Below are 22414 nucleotides of genomic sequence, written 5' to 3' on the forward strand. Positions count from 1 at the left end.
CAGAAATGAAAGTCTTGTCCCAGTTCCTTCATGCGGCAGTAGTAGTCGCCATTTTTACTCTTCCGTGTCTTGGACAGGCAGGAGACAAATGTGCAGGCGTTCCAGGCATCCCAGGGACTCCGGGGTCAAGTGGGGTGCCTGGGAGAGATGGGCGTGATGGGATGAAAGGCGACCCAGGACCACCAGGTATCAACTTGTTGCTATTATAATACAAAGCCTAGTATTAAAAATTGCCGGTAATGAGCTAGTATTGCATCTTACAGACACCTGATTGTAGACCAATTCATATCAGTGTTCAAATAGCAGAGTGTCAAAAAAGGACCAGCTCCTTTACTTGTGATATCCCCCTTAATTACAGTTTTCAGAGAGCTATGGTAAGGGAACATGGTTTGGGTAAAACTGGGGTGGGGATCAGGGACAATTAAGGATCACACACACAGAGACAGACACACACACACACATTCATCAATTTGATCATGAGAGCTCCTTTCCATATAAAGTGGGCCTAAAAAGATTGATGAGGGCATTCTCAGGATACTGCCAAAGAGAACAGCTGGCTGTGAATTACAAGAAAACTAAAGTCATGGTGTTTTCAAGAAACTATGGTCCCACTGGTCTCTAGTAATGTTCAGATTAGGTATGCATAACTTGTGACCCACCAAAAAGAATTGAAAACTGACTCACCACAGGTTTGCAGGACACAATTGCAACATCTCTGACCGACGGCTGTCCAGCACCCTCTGCTCAAATACATTCAGTGAAGGAGACCCACTACCTCCCAAGGCAGATTGTTGCACTGCCGTTTGGAAGTGTCTCCTAGTATTTCATTTCTCCTAATGTTTTAGGACAGAGAATAAGCCTACCCCATCTTCTGTGTGGTAGCGCTTCCGATATTTGAAGACTGTCTTCATGTCTCTCCTTATGCTTGGTCATAAACAAAATTGGATTGGGTAATTCAATGTATCGAGCAAATAAAAAAATGTTAATTGTGTGAATTATCAGGCAATGCATTCAAGAAAGGAGATTTCTTAGTTTGGTTCGACTTTTGTACTGGAAGGATGATTTCCTGAATCTTTCCAAAAAAATACTTTGGGAAAGAAAGAATAACTAAATTGTTCCTTTTTTATGTGATCAAAATATTCAGTGAGCAGCTAAGAGGTATTCAGTGATTTGTGTGCACACACTAAAAAGGTTAGCTGATGTGTCATCATATTTCATTGCCCATGAAATAAGGTTTTTATATCTTCAGGGACAAGAGATACTATAGTAAGATTTTGGTTTCCGAGTCATCATTCCAAGGAGATTGGACTATGGTATTGAGTTACGCAGACTGTAATGCAATCTGCTTCCTTGAAGGGCACCTGCAGCCTTGAAATTATTCTTTAGTCTCCCCTTCTATAGTGTACCATGGAGGAGTGACTTGCATATCTTTGTTCTTGTGTTTCCTTCTAGGTCCAATGGGCCCTCCTAATGGTCTGCCAGGTGCTACTGGAAGAGATGGACTTCCTGGTCCACCAGGGCCAAGAGGTGAACAAGGAGAAAAGGGAGAGAGAGGCCCAGAAGGTAAAAAGGAATTGCATAACCTATAATATAATTATAATAATATAATATAATATAATATAATATAATATAATATAATATAATGAGAGCCAGGAAAACTGTTGTGACAAGTTTCCCTGTACACTTAGGCGATACAATTATTAATTACTTTTGGGGATGAGGAAGAAATTTGATCCATTTCACATTACAACATGTGAACTGAAACACAGTCATCTTTTGACATTCACTCTTCCCCGAAATTTGTAATATAAGTCTAGCCAAGTAACGTACTGTGTACAAAATGCATATATTAGGGTAAAGTGTATATAAAGATGCATATATTCATGAATATGCTTGCAAATATGCATTATATTAGAAATTGCTTTACAAAGATGTGTATATTAGGCAATCCATATACAGACACAGTACATATCTTAGGATAAATTTGCACCAAAATCCTGGTGGATTTTTGTGAGGATTTTTTTTTTAAAGATAAATAAATTACAAACCGATGTAAAAAATGTGCAGAACTGAAACTGAGTTTGGAAAAATCAGAAACTGAGAGGAACCAAAATTGAAACCATCCCTATTTGCCTCAAAGCTAATGTTGAATCGACTCAGATAAATGAATACCCCAAGCATAATAAAACACAATTCATGCTATTATAAAGATAAGGGAATAAGCCTCTTCATCCCTGTATGGCCTTGTACAAAGGCTGGTCTGTGCCTAGGACATCTACAAGATCAAGTAAACACAGTGCAGACAAGGGCTTTCAATCTGTTAGGTAAAATATCTGTCTCACTGCACAGACAGATACAGATTAATTTGTCAATTACACTTTGGTACAATGTCTCTTGGGGTTAAGTATATGCCTTATGTATCATGCTTCAGAGGCTGATTTTCAAAATGATACCAAACTGTTTGATTGATCATATAAGATTTACCCCAAAGTCCTTTTGAAAGGTTCATGCTTTGCTTGGAATTACTTTTGATTGAGTTAGCTCCACCCTCATGTATATATTATCAATAGGCAGCTAATTTAGGACTTAAAAGAAAGAAAGAAAGAAATGAGTAGTGCATAGGATGCACCACAATTAGATTAGCCTTGTTTGGAATCAATGACTTTGAAAATGGATTAGAATTCATGTAGGATACCTGCTACAGATATTACACTCCCATTTGTGTTCAATTCATTGACTTACCTATCATTGGACAAAATAAAATGCATTAACCGTTTTATAGGTTTTTATTCTCTAGCTTAAAACTAAATGGTGAAAGGGAGATTTCTGTCTTTGGTATGCTAGGAATAAATCTTATTCCAGAAGGGATTTTTCGGTAGTCGTTGATAAATTCAAGATCAACAAATGGGCTGAATTATTCCTTGCTGAAAATGAAACACATGTCCTTCAAAAATGATTTACAGCAAGAACACTGAATTTGCTGTGGCCAATGAAGCTCAGCTCAACTCAGTTTTTTCTTCTTATTTTAATTGACAGGCCGTCCTGCTTCTCTTGATCCAGAAGTACAGGAAGTCCTCAGAAGTCTGAATCAAAAAATATTGAGGCTTGAAGGAGGTAATCTCTTTGCTTTCACCCTTCCTAATACTGCTGAAAACCAATGTTAAGAATAACACGGGATATCCTGACTTACTTTCTTTTGTGTAACTTCAAGCGACAGCTTCAAGAGAGTTAAAAGTGGTTTGAGAGAAGCTCACTTCCCTATTGCATTCACACATTTATTTATTTTTCTCTCTCTGCTGTCTCTAAAAGAACAAACAAACAAACAAACAAACAAACCCCACCCTGTTTACCAAATGTGAACATAAGGTGAGCGTCCACACCAGAAGGAGCAATCCCTCTTTCAAACTATCTTGGCAAGGGGGTAGGGAGAGAGAAATTCTATTGCCTATCATCAATCAAAATTTAACATAACACCGGTCTTGAAAGACCTACATTGGCTCCCAGTACGTTTCCGAGCACAATTCAAAGTGTTGGTGCTGACCTTTAAAGCCCTAAATGGCCTCGGCCCAGTATACCTGAAGAGCGTCTCCACCCCGTTCATTCAGCCCAGTCACTGGGATCCAGCACTGAGGGCCTTCTGGTGGTTCCCTCTCTGCAAGAAGCAAAGTTGCAGGGAACTAGGCAGAGGGCCTTCTCAGTAGTGGCACCCACTCTGTTGAACGCCCTCCCATCAAATGTCAAAGAAATAAACAACTATCTGACATTTAGAAGACATCTGAAGGCAGCCCTGTTTAGGGAAGTTTTAATGACTGATGTTTTAATGTACTTTAAATCTTTTCTTGGAAGTCGCCCAGAGTGGCTGGGGAAACCCAGCCAAACTATTATTATTATTATTAAAGCTGAAGATTGTTATACCCTCCCCTCAAAAAACTCCTGCAATAATATGAGAGCTGGTTTTAGGAAGTGGCCTGAGCCACACTTTTCGGATTTACATGCAGATCAGAACCTAGCTACCCACCTGCTTTTGCACTTCCCTAATATGTCAACACAGTATTTGGCTCAAAAATAATCATATGAAAATCAGTTTGTTTGTTTTAATGTCTATTTTGAGTTAAAATACATCTAGGCTGCAAACTTAAGTCACTGGGGAGGGGTGGAGCACTGAAGGGGGTTGATCTACAACATTCAATGCCAGTTGGGCTCTCACTGAGCCAGGAGTGATCTTGCACTTCTGCCTTCTCCAAGTCCTGCCCCCTGCCCCCCACCCACCCCATCGCTACACCATTGCCTGGGTTGGTGTAGTTTTCTTTCTGGTTTGGGGGCAAGTCAGGCGACTGAGAAAGCATTTGGTTCCTCAGATCCAAGTCTTCTTTTTGGCCCCTTTTGGCTCTATTGATATTGGTGCTCTGATGTTCATAGAGTAAGGGCCATGGGAGTTTCTACAGTAGCAGAAATGAGGACTCTGACATCGAACCTTGCTCTTTGAGGTTGGTGCTCTGTCCATCTTTACAAAGGGAGATCTGGTGCTTTCTATGGGGCTTCAGGACATCCTCCCTCAATTTGCATTTAGAGAAAGAAAGCATTTTTAAATATAGATTTTAAAATGTATTTAAATGCACATTTTGTGCCTATATATATATTTTAGAAAAAATGGAAATGCACAGCAATGTGTATGATGTGAGTTTGGGACAACACACAAAAAAGTAATATGGCCTGGAGAAAGATTGATTCACCCATTCCTAGTTTGTACATGCATGTTTTCCATTTGATGCTATAAAATGTAGCAGTGGCTTGCATGCATCAATTTTTGTTGCAATATAATACAAAATGGATAACCATGATTTTTCTTCTCTGCTGCAGTGCTTCTTCTCAAAGGAATGATAAACAAAGCAGGGCATAAAATATTTGCCACCAATGCAAAGGTAGTTGATTTCGAAACCATACTTCAAACATGCCAGAATTCTGGGGGTTCTGTTGCAAAACCCATGAATGAAAAGGAGAATGATGCTATTTTGGAGATTGTGAAAGAGAAAAACCAATATGCCTACCTGGGAATTAAGGAGAGCCCTATTCCGAGAGAATTTGAATATTTAGATGGAATGGCTGTCAATTATACAAACTGGCGTCGATATGAACCAAATGGCAAGGGAGCTGAAAACTGTGTTGAGATGCAAACGGATGGATCCTGGAATGACAAAAAATGCAACCAGTATCGTCTCACTGTCTGTGAATTCTAGTCAGATTCCTCCATCTACATTACAATCCTAAACCAACAAAACTGCCTTGGCTTCTGGGAATTGTGGTTCTGCAGATAAAAATCAGATTTATTTTTTTACCCACATCTGCCACATAGAATCAAGAAAATTAGAATTTCCATGCTTAGGAACATTTAAATTATTTTTTAAAAAAAGATTTATCTGTTAGATCTAAAGCAAAGCAGAATCATTGATGTTCAAATGCATATTCAAATATATTGAAAATGATTGTGAAGTTATGTGTTTGTTGTCTTTCGTGATTTTTGCATGAATTTTTGGCTTTCAAGGCACAGGTGTAGCTGGCAATACTCCACCATCAGTCACAAAGAAATAGATCTCAGCATAATTTCCTAGTATTTCATAAAACATCTAATTGGTACTTAGGAAAATATAAGACGTGGTATATTTATCCAACTAGACAAATGAATAATGGAACATGAAGCACAATTCTCCTCATGTGCGATTCTGATGCTTCTCAGTTAGTCAATATCCTAGTGGTGCAGGGATAAAAGTGCTATCACATTTGCAAAGCTAAGCAAGGTCTGTATGGTTTCAAACTTAATGGGGAACCCCTTGTTGAGCTTCCTGCATTGCAGGGGGTTGGACTAGATGATGCCCAGTGTCCTTTCCAACTCTGCAATTTTCTGATTCTTCTATGAGAGTGATGACAGTGATTCCCAATTCCAGTCACAATAGCCCTCAGTCAGGAAATAGTACCTTACACCATTGCGAGGAAGGACAAGGGCAGCAGTCATGTGACTCCCCACCCCCAATATTCTGAAATGGTGCAGTCCAGGAAGAGCTTGTTTTCCTGTGATTCTGCTATTTGGATTAACCAGCCCTGAGCCTATTGGGAACAGGGGTTTAAACACACTTCTTTAGCACTTGTGCATATGAGTGTCTAGAGCAGCAGCTGATAACAGCAGATGTGTGACCCAATATGGTATTTCATTATGTTTACAATGGCCAGTTAATGGACAGCTTAGGAAGGACTTGGAGGACTTGCCTGTCAATCATTAATAAAATGTATTGAAGTAGCAAGGATGAGACTACTATACTACACTGCACAACCTTTAAACAGCCTGCAAATGTTGAAGGGCTTGCTCCTTCAGAATGTTGAATGTTGCATCCTGATATATCAAATATTGCTGTGCTTTTGATGATGATGATGATGATGATGATGATGATGATTAGCCAGTGTGGTGTAGTGGTTAAGAGCAGTAGTCTCGTAATCTGGGGAACCGGGTTCGATTCCCTGCTCCTCCACATGCAGCTGCTGGGTGACCTTGGGCCAGTCACACTTCTTGAAGTCTCTCAGCCCCACTCACCTCACAGAGTGTTTGTTGTGGGGGAGGAAGGGAAGGGAGAATGTTAGCCGCTTTGAGACTCCTGAAGGGGAGTGAAAGGCGGGATATCAAATCCAAACTCTTCTTCTTCTTCTTCTTCTTCTTTTTGTTCTATTTACACTATTTCAACTCAAAATAAAAATTAAAAACAGACCGAAGCAAGAACACCCCCAAGAGCTGATGTGAATTCTTGCCTGGCAAAGTCAAAGCAGCAGCTTATGCTACCAGGATATTTCTTGCATAGCCAGCAATCTGAGTTCAGTATTTCTTCAGAGACATTTGCTTTAGTATCGACCTAAAACAACAGCAATAGCTTTTGATTTCCCATTACCTTGGGAAGATATGCTGCTTTCTTTTTTACTTTCTTTTTAAGGAGCCTTTTATAGGCCAGAAAGTTTCCATTTCATCTTTAGGAGAAAGAGAGGAAGGACGGAAGGAAGACAGACAGACAAAAATTGACAGGAAAATTTGGATTTAAAAAATGAAGTGTTCTAACGGGGAATAGTTTGTCCTATACATCTGTCTCAGCAATTGTAAATAGTCGTGCTGAAGATATGTTATTGCTGTACCTGCAGTGCTATTTTTCTAGAAGAAGAGGTGCCCAAACTCATGATGAACACCACCCTTGTTCTCTTAGAATGGCAATGGTGCCCACCTGAGAGATACCGGAACTGAGTTCTGGAGTGTTCTGGAAAGTTCCGGCTGAGAAAAAGCCCTGTACACCTACCTGGAGTTCTGTTGCAGCAGCTATGGAAATGTGTTAACCATACCACTCTAGGTGACGTGTAAACAGGGCATTAGTGACCTTTTGGCTCTTCAGGAGCAGCAGAGACATAGGTGAGCAGCCAGAGGTTTTAAAGGGCATCACAATTCCTGCATGCATGACTCCCATGACCCTACTCAGTGAACACATGAATAGTGAACATATGATGGAGGAGAGAAAGCACGCCTGCTGTTTCCACCCACAAATCTGAGCCAACCGACTGGCCCTCCTCCAAAGTCTGCGCATTAGAAAAAGCTAATTAAATATTACATGTATAACCGGTAAACAGTATTCGCCGAGAGGAATAATTTCCAGTGGAATGTTTGAGAAACAGGATGTTCGCTGCATTGAAGAGTGCTTGGGAACTTGTCCAAGTACTGTTGCTTTTAATGAGAGGAATTCTATTATGAGACATTATTTGTAAAAGTCTTAATTCCACACTGTAGAGAGAGCAGAGCTTTGTTTACAAGGTGCCTCAATACAGAGACACCTTGGAGAGCTTATATATGAGGGCTTTCTGCCTAGCCACATATGACTCAACTGAGTAGCCTAAAATTGTTTCTGAAACAGATCCCAACAGATACGGGCTGAAAAGTGGAGGCTGCAATCCTATACATGGTTTACCTGGGAGTAGGGATGGGGTTCATTGCTTTTCTCAGTTTGCGTTTGTGGTTTTTGTCATGGTTGCTTGGTCCATGACGACACTGGGCTGCTCATACAGTGCTGGCTTATTCCACAGCCTGAATTCTGACATTGAACTTGGTTCTGATGTCGATCTTTACCATTTTGGCCGAAAAATTGCTAATACAAATCATCTGCCCCCAGGGCACACAAAGATGGCTCTTGTGCTTTGAGCTACCTCATAGCAGAGTTCCGTCTTTGTCTCACAGTGGGATCCTGTCTTTGGACACAAATGCTACTGAACTCAGTGAAACTTACCCCTGAGTAAACATGCAAAGATTGTGCTTTGACTCTTTGATCCTTTGGGGCAGTTGTTGTTTTGCTTTCTCTGGGGGTTCCCAGTGTTTCTTAAAGCAATAGTAAGTTCTTATAACTTGGAGTTTCTCCAAACTTCTGAATCTGCTCCCCCTTTCTAAATCTAAATGAATCTTACTGGCACTCCTCCGCTCAGTACAACTCTTCTGCAAACATGTACAAAATTAAAATGTTGGGGTCATAAAATACTATATCAAGCAGTATTTCAGAAGAGAGGTGCAGCCCCTTCCCTCTGCCCTAAAATAACAAATATTTTTGCTTGTGTTAGTGTGTGTGTGTGTGTGTGTGTGTGTGTGTGTGTGTACAACATTTGTATCCCACTGTTCCTTATATGGTGGGAGGCTGTGGTGGCACTATCTATAAGCAGCAGCTCACATCAATATTTGAAATATAGGTACATTGTCTTAACAAAGCAATTTAAAAGATGCTAGAGATTGTCTTAGTCATTTAAAACCACTAAAATCTATAGGATCAACACCTACCATTTCAAAGCAGGTAAACTCAAAGCTTGCTTTAAATGCAAAGATGGCAGAAGACAGGCAGAGAGAGAGTCAATTGAGCATCCATTGGAAGAAAATCCCATACAGTGGTACCTCGGGTTAAGAACTTAATTTGTTCCGGAGGTCCGTTCTTAACCTGAAACTGTTCTTAACCTGAGGTACCACTTTAGCTAATGGGGCCTCCCGCTGCTGCTGCGCTGCCGCCGCACGATTTCTGTTCTCATCCTGAAGCAAAGTTCTTAACCCGAGGTACTATTTCTGGGTTAGCGGAGTCTGTAACCTGAAGTGTCTGTAACCTGAAGCATCTGTAACCCAAGGTACCACTGTTGTTTCTGCATGCAGCCACAGAGCTGGCTCTTTCTCTCGTGCATCCGGTCTTACCCAGCCATAGTCAGGAAACAGGGAAGAACCTTCCCTTCAGATAACGGTAACATATGATAAAGGGTCTTCATATACAGTGGTACCTCGGGTTACATACGCTTCAGGTTACATACGCTTCAGGTTACACACTCCGCTAACCCAGAAATAGTGCTTCAGGTTAAGAACTTTGCTTCAGGATAAGAACAGAAATTGGGTTCCGGCGGCATGGCGGCAGCAGGAGGCCCCATTAGCTAAAGTGGTGCTTCAGGTTAAGAACAGTTTCAGGTTAAGAACGGACCTCCGAAACGAATTAAGTACTTAACCCGAGGTACCACTGTAAATGTTTCTGTTTCTGTAATCTTACCCCTATACACACACTTTTTTGTTTTTGACTGGGAAGAGTGGCAAATCTCCCAAGTCAGTTTTTTTGTTATGGCTTGTGTGTGTGTCTAGGGGCGAGGTCTGTGCCATGTCTGAACTAAAACCCGGTTGGACATAGTATAATACCCCTTAATTCCAGAGAAGAACATAACAGTGGTGGGTTATTGGTTGACATTGTCTGAATGTCAAGGTGGAAAACAGAGCGTTTGACCTAGAGGAGCTGTATGTCTCCCTGTGTTTAATGTTCTAGGTCAGGTGTGTCAGATTACTAAAAACCTTTTCATAGGTGTAGATTCTACATCATGCGGGGAAATAATATATACAAAGGTTGTGTGTTTTTATAGAGATCTACTGAGAACAGCTTGTAGCTTATGTGCACTATGTCATGATTTGTCCTCCCCCCTCTCCGAAAATAGCACTGGATATATCATTATTTATTAATTATATTAAGTTGTATAGAAACCCTATATTTTGCAAACAATCCTCAGCAGAAATATTTTTCAAAGGTTCATTGTCCTGCTCATTATGTTAGATCTTATTTCAAAAAGTTAGGGAATCAATATGGGCTGTTGACCATTCCGTCTTTTATGTAATGAAGCAACTATGCAAATAAAATGGAGGGGGATAAATCAAGTTAAGCCAACCGCTATCTAACATGAACATATATATCAAATAACACATACTATAAATGGACCCTTTTAGCGCTTCTGCAGTATTCGGTGTTGGAAGAAGAAGGTAAGTCAAACTGCTCTGTTTTAGGCTGAAATCCTATATAAGCCCCATTTAACTTCATGAAATTTCTTATATATGTGGATTGTGTTGTTAGTGTAGCATTAACATTTCTCAGGTTGCATGCTTACTTTGGAGTAAGGTTATTGGACTCAGTTAAATTTACTTCTGGGTAAAGATGAATAAAATTAGAGTGCTCTTTTACGAGATTTTCACTCTTCTTTCAATTCATTCCAATCATATTTTATTGAGAATATCTATTTATTTTTGAAAGCATTTATATATATATATATTTAAAAGCTCTAAGAGCATCATAACAACAATCAGTAGAGAAATCCTATATAAAGAAGACAGCTGCAGGCGAGAAGGGCATCAATTCATCTTCAAGAAAAATACCATAATAAATGGATCCTTACGGGCACTTACTTCTGAGTTGTGCCACCATATTCTCACGCGGAAGTTAGTTTATTAATGTAAATTTTACAAAGATGAGCAGAACCAAGAGCATATAACAAGTGCATACTCCATTGGGGGCAGTGGCTAGGTTTGCCTTTTACGAACTCCATGTCACCTAGCAGCCAATAACACTCAATAGAATGAGTCAGAGATGAAGGGTGGGAGCAAGCAAAGCTGGGAGGGCTTCTCAAGGCACTAAAGCAATACAATACAAAGTTGTGACTAGCATCATCATTGTTTAGCTTCCCTGGCCATAGATAGATAGATAGATAGATAGATAGATAGACAGACAGATAGATAGATAGATGATAGATAGATGATAGATAGATAGATAGATAGATAGATAGATAGATAGAGATAGATAGATAGATAGATAGATAGATAGATAGATAGATAGATAGATAGTAGATAGTAGATAGATGATAGATAGATAAATAGATAGATAGATGATAGATAAATAGATAGATAGATGATAGATAGATAGATAGATAGATAGATAGATAGATAGATAGATGATAGATGATAGATAGATAGATAGATGATAGATAGATAGATAGATGATAGATAGATAGATAGATAGATAGATAGATAGATAGATAGATAGATATAGATAGATGATAGATGATAGATGATAGATGATAGATAGATAGATAGATAGATATAGATAATGATGATAGATAGATAGATAGATGATAGATAGATAGATAGATAGATATAGATAGAGATAGATAGATAGATAGATAGATAGATAGATGATAGAGATAGATATGGTTCCACGTTATTCTTTTGATTGTAATTTTTTTTCCATTGATTTTAATATTGTCATTTTATATTGTTGTAACTAGAGATGGGGGGTAATACAATTCAGTTTAAAGGCAAACCTACCCAGTTCACACTATCCAGAAGCAAAATGGTGAAAAAGGAAATAACAGAATAAAATTATTGTGATGCACCTACACCTGATAAATCTCTCTCCCCACCCCCACCCTGCTTCATTTAGCTGATTGAAAAGGATGCCTTCATCCCAGTTGGTTCATATCCTCCTGGCAGTGGCTGCTCTGCTTGTAACCGGTGATGCTCAGGAAACATGTCCACAACTTATAGGTAAGCTTGGAAATAGTCAAGTGCCTGGGAGAGGTGAGCAGGAGGACATGAAGTGTCTGAGTTGCACAACTGAATTTAACAGGAATATGTTCAAGAGAAAATGATTTCGACATTCTTAAAATCCAAATACATGCTGGAAGGTTATGATTGATTGCATGGTCATATCAAAAGACACATGAATCTGGACCATGTGGAAAGCTCATGGTCTGTACCATTTGGACCTGTGCTTTTCTGGACTCGTGGCTTTTTCGGATTCCCTCCCTGTTCTCCTGGTAACAGCTTTTCTAGATTGCTTCTGCATCCCATTCTTGTTGTTAGAGTTTGCCTACACGACAAACTGATCCACATCTGTTACGGATGTGGGGCCAAACCAAATACTACAGACAAGTAACCTGCTTATCCATTCCCAGCATTTCTCCAAAATGTACAAACTTTCTTTTTAACTAAAAGGCAATTGACATTATACAGAGGGATAAGATTCTAGTGTGATTCTGCAGAACCCCTTTAAGGTGTTTTGCTTGTGATGCAAATGTTTGAAACCCCTCAAAAGAGAATTCCTTCTTTGTTGCATTTTGGTCAGTTCTAATTTGTGGGGAACGTTTAAGTAGTTCTAAAGATGAATGTGAAATAAATGCAGACGGTCTTTAATGTGTGTGCCAGGTTTTCATCCTTCTATTTTTCACTTCAGCAGGTCCTCCAGGTCCTCCTGGACACCCTGGACCGCAAGGGTTAAAGGGCAGACAAGGCGAGAAGGGAGATCATGGGATACCAGGTGACTATGGGTATCATCTTTAAAATAGCATTTTAGTCCAAGTGTTTGCCTTCAGGTAGATTTTACATGCGTGGAGGTTGAACAAGGAACTGTGTGCCACTTGGCCCTGTCTCTTGCATCGTATGTCCTACCAGCTCTTTCCACAACATATGCACATTTAGTGCAACGTCTAAAAATATAAACCTACAAACTGTACGCACCTGGTCTCTCGTATGACTGGAAATCCTAGTCACACAAATTTATGTGTGTAGGCTCCCTTTTTCAGAGGTCACACTAAATGCTCGGATGTTGGAGTGGAAGTGACGAGCTGTATGGAATCGGGGTGGAGCCAACAGACATGGTCCTACTCTCCCTAGCATGTGCTTCTTCCAGTCCTAGGATAAGGCTTGGAGATACTTGGAGCTGCCACCCTGCTGAAGCTAAGCAGGCCAAGGTCTGCTCACTGCTTGGATGGGTGACCACTTGGCAACCTCATGGATGCCACAATGGTTTCAGTGATGGTGGAATAAAGGCAGGATATAACTGGAAAAAAATAAATAAATTTGCTATGTGCGTGGAGGCAAAAGTCTGATTCGGATCTTTGTGCTTGTCTAAGGTTGAGATTAGAGATGTTTCACAGTAATTGAACTTGAATGTGAGTTTTGCAATGTTCACTCCTTTGCCAGTGTGGTGTAGTGGTTAAGAGTGGTAGTCTCGTAATCTGGTGAACCGGGTTCGCGTCTCCACTCCTCCACATGCAGCTGCTGGTGACCTTGGCCTAGTCACACTTCTCTGAAGTCTCTCAGCCTCACTCACCTCACAGAGTGTTTTGTTGTGGGGGAAATGAGACTGTTAGCCGCTTTGAGACTCCTTAGGGTAGTGATAAAATGGGATATCAAATCCAAACTCTTCTCTTCTTTGCCAGTTGTCCAAGCCACTCAGGTTTCATGCAAGTGCTAGCAAATGCTAGCAATATTTTATGGTACTAGAGTTAAAAAAATAATCATCATGAATTTAACAACAATGATTTTGAACCCTGGCTATTATGCTAATGGTGCTCTGTTTGGTGTTTGGAGTTACTGTCCAAGTTGATGTGATGAAATGTATATTCCATTGAACTCTGTTTTATTGAGGTTTGATGGTAGCCATTCATATTCATATTCATATTCCATCTCTCTGCATATATTATATGATTGGGGTGAGGGGATAAGGTAGTAAAGCTTAATAGTACTAGTCTGTACTTTTTTTCCTAGAAAAACCATGAAGTTTTTTTTCCCCTAGAAAAACCATGAAAAAGAGGAGCCGGTACTGAGTACCCTTGAGTATCCCCTTTTTAAAAAGCACCAGCACTAGTACATAGGGGAATGTTTTTTTGAAAAAGAAATAATGGTTCTCTGATCATCACCCAGAAGTAGCTGAGGTAATCCTACCAATGAAATGGCTCGCTAATCTGCAAAATCATAATTGCTTAGACATTGATGCTCCGAGGAGCAAAAGTATCATAACCAGACGGAGGAGCCTGGAGGAGAGATGGCAGTGGATGGAAGCAATAATATGGCCTATACTGTAAATTACTACACTGGGTGTTGCATCCAGCATAGTTCACAGTCAAAGTTCACAGTCACAAGATGAGGTTACGATAAGGACGCATTATAAGGACGGGAGAAGAGAGCACAGCACTACAAGGCTTAAAGCATGGGTAGGCAAACTAAAGCCCAGGGGGCGGATCCGGCCCAATCGCCTTCTAAATCCAGCCTGCAGACGGTCTGGGAATCAGCGTGCTTTTACATGAGTAGAATGTGTGCTTTTATTTAAAATGCATCTCTGGGTTATTTGTGGGGCAAAGGAATTCATTCATTTCCCCCCTCAAAATACAGTCCGGCCCCCCACAAGGTCTGAGGGACAGTGGACTGACCCTCTGCTGAAAAAGTTTGCTGACCCGTGGCTTAAAGTAAAACTACATAGGGCACAACAACACAATTGAAGACTGAGCAAACTTTAAAACTGGCAAATAGTAAAACAAAGTATTTTCTTCAGTTGCAAACACAAACCCCATTAGATTCCAAAAATATAGAAAGGGTATGTCAGAATCAATGTGACACTGCAAGACAAACAAATCACAATACTCCTGGGGCATGCACCTGGTTACTTGTTGATGGGCAATGAACAACAGCAGCAGTACAGTAAATAGTGATACCCACCACATAAGCAACGCTCACAACACTGTCAGGAGAGCTGGAAACAATAATGTTATTTTCGCAAAACACCAGGTCAGGCCAAGATCGTACAAATTTAACAAAATGCAAACCACAGCTGATTGAGTCTGAGTTAGGATAACATGATGAAATGACAGAATGGCAAACCCCATGCCTAATGCGGATGGTCACCTCTGGTTTTCACTAAGCACTTTGCCCCTTAACTAAATCCAGTGATAGGTGATCAGTCTCAGTAATAAGGTGGGCACTAACCAGCAGCACATTATTATGAGATCATCAATTTCAAGGGGGAGACATTATGTGCTTTACTTTACAAATCGCTGAGGCAGATGCTGGACATTTAAAGCACGTTTCCCCTCCCTAAAGGACGCTGGGAAATGTTGTTTGGCCCTCACAGAGCTACAACTCAAAGCACTCTTAACAAACTACCATTCCCAGAATACCTGGGCAGTGCATTTTTCTGGGGGGATGCAGGGGTATGAACACCCCAAAACATTTCGTGAATCTAAGTTTGGCCTCATTGAGGGGCAGTATTTCAATATGGGTAGGAAAATGAGAGTACCCCGAAACATTTTTTTTTAGGAAAAAAAGCACTGTACCTGGGTGGGTGGGTGCTTTAAATATGTGGCTTTATATACAGCCTTAGTCAAGAGTCAGCAACCTAAGGCCCATGGGCCAAAAGTGGCCCGCAGAGGTTGTTTGACCGGCCCACAAGCCGCCCCCGAACTGAGCCTCCTGCTCTCACGCTACGCTAAACCGACGCAGTGTGGCACAGGGCCTCGCTTCTGTGGGGCCGAAAATTGTGCGTGCGATACAGCCCATCGAGGGATCTCTGCGGGACCGATCTGACCCAGGCAAGATAAACCTTGCTGACCCCTGCCCTAAGTGCTGCAGAAGTCTTTCTCCCAGCCACATGGAAAGATAAGAGAGCAAGGAACATGAGACCTGTGGGTGTGGGGTGGTATATGAATTTGATAAAAATAAAATAAATACTTGTGCTTCTTCTAGCTTGCTAACGTAGCACTAAACTATGGCCTGGTGTGAACTGACATGTGGGTCCCCCCCCCTTCACTTTTATTCATTTGTTATTTTCTGCACTCACAAAACCCTCTCCCCATTTTCTCACCTTCTGGTGGATGCACTCCTTAATCTTTCAACTCCTTTCAGTAGTGTTGAAGTTTATAAAATTTATTATTTTTTTAATTGTCCTTGGCTTCAGCACACTTAAGCCACACAGTGTACCTTAGGCTATGGTCCAAACCCCTGGCTGGAAGTGGCTGGGCTTAAGGGAGTGGCATAGGCACCGCCACATCCACAGCCCCATCAACCAGGGCGGAAGGAGCAGGGAAGATGCCCAGATTGGGTCTGTTGCTACATTCCCTGCCCCAAAATGCTTGTTTCAGGGCTGACTTGGGGTCTTCCTCATCAGCAGGGAGGCGGGCAGGGCTGACGGGCACCTTCACCTCCTCCAGCTCAGCTGTTTAGTGCTCTGAAAATGTAACGAATGTTTCCAGAGAGAGTTTGAGAATCACAGCCAAGCTAAATGAGTTTATGGGAAAGTTACAGGGGGAAAGCACATATAATCCCAATGAATAAGGCCATAAATGCGAAACCATAAACCTGCTGTGAAATACAAGGTCATCAATCAGTCTAAAAGCACCAAATATTAATTATTCTTTTCATTGCCCCGCAAGAATCTTGGTGAACTAGAAAAGTAATTCCAGCTCTGTTCGTTAGTTCTGTGCAAATGCATATTCTCAGCATCAAATTCCCACTGGACTCGATAATATATAGGCAGGCCACTAGAGGGAAGCATATCCTCTTGCAAAAGTCATTCTGCAAAAATCGTTCCGCAAGAATATTCAGGGTTCAAAGCTGACAGTAATTGAACAAAATGAATTTTTCTGGCCGAATCAGGTAAACACTCCAGACACAACACTTCTTTGGTTTTAAAATCTCAGTCCATCAGCTGGTTGCTATCCCCTCCAGGCTTCCCCTTTGATCAGTGAACTGATAGAGAAGAAGAATAGTTTTCAAACTATCTACCAAGGAAACCTCTTTTTCCAGATCGATTTGTCTTCTCAGGAACCCCTGAGGATTTGCAGAGAACAAGTTATTTATATTATCATCAATATCATCAGTGATGATGGTGCAGCGTTGAGTGCTCCTCAGTCGCTAGAGCATGAGACTCTAAATGTCAGGGCCATTGGTCCGAGCCCCACGTTGGACAAAAGATTCCTACATTGCAGGGTTGGACTAGATGACCCTCGTGGTCCCTTCCAACTCTACAATTCTATGATTCTATGTTCAGTATGCAATGTCAGCCATGCCTTATTTCAGGATATTCCCTCCCACCAACCCCACACTCCCCAGTTTCCCCTATCCATGAGCCATGAGGCATTCTGTGCCCACTGAGCATGCTCAGTCCACATCAGGCTATGAGGATGGGTTACCTCTCAGGCATCCCCCCCAACAATATATATTTTTTTCTACATCTGCAAACTTTGGGATCCACCCAAATATACTGATGATTGATTCCCTCTTGGTTCTCTGTAACCCTGTTTTGGCTGCCATAGCTGCCCTAACCCAGCCCTTGAGTACAAAATTAGTATATATTCTAGGAGGAGCACAGAGAGTTAAGAAACACCATAGTGTACCAGTAGCAGCAAAAATGGACGCCTTCATTTGACCCACCAGCAATAAAACATATCTCTCCCCTATCAGTCTCTACGGCCACAGCAGGCGCTGTAACTCTCCAATTGTTAGACTTTGCCCCTGAAGACACACTCTTCCATTGTCTCCTGAGACAGTCGGATGCCAACAACAACAAAGATGTGCTTACATAATGATTCTGGAGAACATCCTAGGACAGACATCTTACACAGAGTGTGCAAGGCATGTCACAGACTTCTGAGGTCTCTATGTGGCCCCACATTAACTGAATGAATGCAGCAGTCCATACTAGAACCCTCTGCAATACACATCACAGTTATGTTGGGCAGTAGCTCCTCTGTCATCATTGGTGTTAAAAAGATCTGATAAAGATACTAGGTGTGCGGTCTGAAAACTCCTGGGTTTTATTGGCAAGTGCAAACTAGGCATGTTTACTCAGAACTGTAAATCCCAGTATATTCATTAGGGCTTACTCCTAGGTAAGCATGCATAGGAATGCAGCCTGAATAGATAGTCAGACAAAACCAGCATTTTCTTTCCAATGTATAAGAAACATTTCTCACCAGTTCATAATCTGGATAACAAATATATCACAAGTCCATTTACTGCAGCAAAATGTGTTTATTTCAGATGAAAAACAAAACCAATATGCTTGGTGCGCTTTTTTTTTTTAATGTTTTAACACCACTTTTATAGAATCCATTCCTATTCAAGGCATCTGTTAAGAAAAACTGTTGTCTTGTGAATTTCAAAGTACCATACAAACGGATAAAACAAAATAAATTAATAATTGTCACTTCTGTTCACAGGTCTGTCTGCATCGGAGGATCCTAAACTGCAAGATGACCTTAAGGAAATCAAATACAGAATCACCATAATAGAAAGAGGTACCTTTTTTATTTAAATAATTGCTTCCTTCCATAAGGTGAGGGGGGACAGGGCTTAGTGAACTGGGAGAGTCTGTGGCAGAGGAGAGTCCAGAATGAGAGGCAGAAACTGAAGCAGGAGAATGGGAGGAGGGAGGCCAAGAGGCAGAGATGAGTCAGGCTGGTGAACAGTCAAGGGCATCATCCCCTCTTGCTGCAACCAACTCCTCTCTCCCTGGTCTCCCAGAACCAGAAGAGGCATGAAGCAGGAGGAGCAAAGACAAGCATGCAGATGCAGTCTCTGATTGCTGGGAGGGTGGGGTGGACTCTGGAGAGCAAGATGGCTTTGGGGAGGTGGGAATCTTTAGACTTAGTAACTGATACATGGGGCAAGACCTACTGAGAATCACTTCCTGTGCTCGTTAAACCAGACTCTCCGCCAAGCCTGTGCAGATCCTGTTCTTGGTAATAAAGAGTTAACTTCAACATGCACAGTGTGATTTACTGCTGGATCGCTCCTGTCATCTAATAGGACTAACCGGGTCTTCCATTTTGTTTTTCAGCCTTGGCTTTGAGTGGAAAGATTGTAACAGTTGGCAGTAAAGTGTTTGCCAGCACTGAAAAAACGGCTGATTTTAACAATTCAGTAAGAATCTGCAAAGCAGCCCATGGCACCATTGCTTCTCCAATGAACAAGAAGGAAAATGATGCTATTATGAGCTTTGTTAAATCCTTTAACACATATGTTTACCTGGGCATTACTGAGGGGCATGTTCCTGGGGAATTTCAGTACCTGAACGGGGAGTCCCTGAATTATACAAACTGGTATGAAAATGAGCCCACAGGGAAAGGGGCAGAAAAATGTGTTGAAATGTACAGTGATGGCACCTGGAATGATAAACGGTGCGATGTGTACCGCCTCACTGTCTGTGAGTTTTAAACTGAACTGTCACAGATCTTAATAAAGGGTGTTGGGTGTTCTTTTTAGGTTCTATGTAATTGTGGGGTATAGCAACTAATCAGATATGTAACTTGATAAGTTGTGATTTTTCTGTGTTCAGAAAGGGAAATCAATAAAAGCACAATGCATTGCTTTCCTTTTATGTTTTCTGAGTGCAAAGGATGAGCTAAACTAACTGGGTCAATGTCAGCTTTGTTTAGATGCAGAATTGGAATGTCTGAGACATGACTGAAAACGTGATAATAAATAGGATGATCAGTTAAGAATTAGAATTTGTTGCTAATGTCGTTACTGAGGGGGGAAATCCAGCTAAGACATACGGAAATGTGTGTCCATGGGGTATGTAGGGGGAGATCTGAGCTGATCTGAGCAGATAGTAATGCTGTGGTGAGGTTCCTTTTTTGTTCAATTTGCAAACCTACTTCAAAATGAACTTTATAAAAATGGTGGCAATGACCGCTCCCCACATCAAATGGGAGGTGCCTTTTGCGTGGTCGCCTGCAGCCCCCTGGATCCTAGTGCAGCTCCTGGTAGTTTGGGCTGGCTTCATCCTCCCCAGGCTGGATACCTGGAGGTCTCTACCTGCCTCAGCCAATCGCCCAATCCCGCCTGGGGAGGCATTGCCAGGGGATCGGCTAGGTAGGGGGAGGGACTGCCCTGCCCACACAACGGAAGGTGAATCTTACCTGTGAAGCGTCAGTTGGCTCCAGAGCTTCTCCCACCCTGCCCTCCCTCAGTTAAGCCTTCTTTTGCAGGTTAACCTCTTCTCCACAGGTACGCAGGCACTGCTATGTCATGGTCGCTGTTGAAGGGCCGGAAAGGAATTTTCCTGCATTGGCAGGTTTTGCCTTTCCCATAGCGAAATGTCACAACTTTGACGGTTTCAGGCCTTGGGCGGAATCCTTTAGTCTATCTTCCTAAATGAGGGGGGGGCGTGAAGCAGTGATCCACGCCCCTCTTGCGGCAGTGATCCTAGGGTTTCCCGTTAAAGGGGTCTTGAGGGGAGGCATTGGCCACACACCGAAAGGTTGTCATTGCTCTCCCCTGCGACGACGGCGAAACAGGGGGTGGGCTCTCTGCTTGAACATATGTTCTCCAGAGCCAGCCCAATCCCCACACATTCTGGATAACTCTGATGTCTCCCAGATCCCCAGCTAGGGACTGGGAAGGATAAACGCCCAATGCCTGAGCCAAGGCCTCCCTCCACTTGAAACTTAATAAAGTTGTGGCCAATTTTAATCCCATAACATGTTGTCTTGAGTCATTATTCCACTCGGGGGTCGCCTGGGTTGGGGGGGTTCTGCCTGTCCCCGCAATGCTTTGCAGGGTTCATGAAGTTCATGCCTGCTAAAAGCACAAGCCTGACTATATATATTTTTGTTCAGTTGGCAAACCTACTTCAAAATGAACATTTTAAAAATAGTGAAACAGCTTTGCAGGGTAGAAGCGCACTTCAAAGGTAATACATCAGAGCTACAGGTGAGTCAAGGTGAGGGGAAAGAGGACGTGATGGAAAACATTATCTTAATATCATTTGTTTCTCTACAAGCCATATAGCAGGTGTTTTCCACCTGTTCAGTCTGTGCCAGGGCAAAGCATTTCTGTTATGGGTGATTCAACACTGCTTTCATTTCGTGGCACATAAATCATCCTCCCCCTTCCATTTTGTTGATGCCTGAATTGTTTACTCAGCCTGGGATTTACAACTGTTTGTTCAAGGTAGTTGCTGTGTTATTGAATAGCACACTTCCCCGACTGGACACGCTGGCACCTGTGTTGGTATTTGCACAGATATTCAGATTATTAATTTTGGCAACGCTGTGCATATATCCCCCCTTTTCTTGCCTCTACAAAATTGTTTTACATTCTATGTAACTAAGAATGGGCACCAAGGATGTTGATTCCTGCAGAGGTCAAGAGGACAACCCGACTCTTACAGACCTTCCAAGGCTGGATCTACACTGACCTGTTTAACATTATTAGAACAATATTAGATATGTCGTTCTAAAATGTCACAGGGCATACTCGTTAATTAAAACTTGTTTAACTTAGGTTTTTTCCATCAAAATGCTGTTTCTCTGCCGCTGGTTGCTCTGCTGCACCCTCTGGTGTAACATTTTAATAACACATTACGAATGTTAAAAGTAAGATGTCATGTGTCCATATATATGTTATCAAAACCATTCCTTAACACTTCCTTAATATTAAAAACCATGAGTGTAGATCTGCCCCAAGTGTCCCTATTTTCCAAGGGACAGTCCTGTGTTTACAGAAGCCATCCCAGTTTCTGAGTCGATTCCAGAATATCTTGCTTTTCTGTAGGACATCCCTATTTTCATCAGAGAAATGTTGGAGGGTATGGAGTTATGCAACCTCTGAACCAAGGAAATAAGTAACAATACAACCTTTAGAGGACATCTGAAAGCATCCATGTATAGTTTTATTGAGTTTTTATATATGATGGAAGCCACCCAGAGAGCTGGGGCAACCTAGTCAGGCGGGGTATAAATGATTCATCATCGTCATCACCATCATCTTCCTAGCTTATTTCTCACAACATTAGCCACTACATTGCTAAATTAGGAAATGTGGTAGGGTGGGGTTTTTTTGCTTCATAGACATAATCAATACCGTAACCATCCGGTAAGGGCGACAGATGGGAGGATAATTTAGGCAGGTTGACTATTAATGATACTATTTAAAAACATCTATTATTGTTTATTAGAAGGGACGCGGGTGGCGCTGTGGGTAAAAGCCTCAGCGCCTAGGGCTTGCCGATCGAAAGGTCGGCGGTTCGAATCCCCGTGGCGGGGTGCGCTCCCGTTGTTCGGTCCCAGCGCCTGCCAACCTAGCAGTTCAAAAGCACCCCCGGGTGCAAGTAGATAAATAGGGACCGCTTACCAGCGGGAAGGTAAACGGCGTTTCCGTGTGCGGCTCTGGCTCGCCAGAGCAGCGATGTCATGCTGGCCACGTGACCCGGCAGTGTCTCCGGACAGCGCTGGCCCCCGGCCTCTTGAGTGAGATGGGTGCACAACCCCAGAGTCTGGCAAGACTGGC

At 41.9% G+C, this 22414-nt stretch overlaps 2 protein-coding genes across 3 annotated transcripts; both read left to right on the forward strand.

The window, feature by feature from the left end:
* LOC128413399 (pulmonary surfactant-associated protein A-like) lies at nt 1–5386 on the forward strand. Its single transcript, XM_053387433.1, has 4 exons — nt 1–186; nt 1453–1563; nt 3037–3114; nt 4861–5386. Exons 1-4 carry the CDS (start codon nt 6–8, stop codon nt 5235–5237), a joined length of 747 nt encoding a protein of 248 aa, XP_053243408.1. The 5' UTR covers nt 1–5; the 3' UTR covers nt 5238–5386.
* A 6404-nt stretch (nt 5387–11790) lies between these two features.
* On the forward strand, nt 11791–19872 carry LOC128413400 (pulmonary surfactant-associated protein A-like). Of its 2 annotated transcripts, none has more exons than XM_053387434.1 (4): nt 11791–11890; nt 12579–12662; nt 18340–18417; nt 18960–19872. In XM_053387434.1, the coding sequence occupies exons 1-4, from the start codon at nt 11800–11802 to the stop codon at nt 19334–19336; spliced, it is 630 nt and encodes a 209-aa protein (XP_053243409.1). In that variant the 5' UTR covers nt 11791–11799; the 3' UTR covers nt 19337–19872. The 2 variants fall into 2 exon arrangements, with proteins under 2 accessions (XP_053243409.1, XP_053243410.1); XM_053387435.1 differs by having other exon boundaries at nt 12582–12662.
* The last annotated feature ends 2542 nt before the right edge of the window (nt 19873–22414 follow it).

Source organism: Podarcis raffonei, chromosome 5, assembly GCF_027172205.1.
Source record: "Podarcis raffonei isolate rPodRaf1 chromosome 5, rPodRaf1.pri, whole genome shotgun sequence".
Classification (NCBI taxonomy): Eukaryota; Metazoa; Chordata; class Lepidosauria; order Squamata; family Lacertidae; genus Podarcis; species Podarcis raffonei.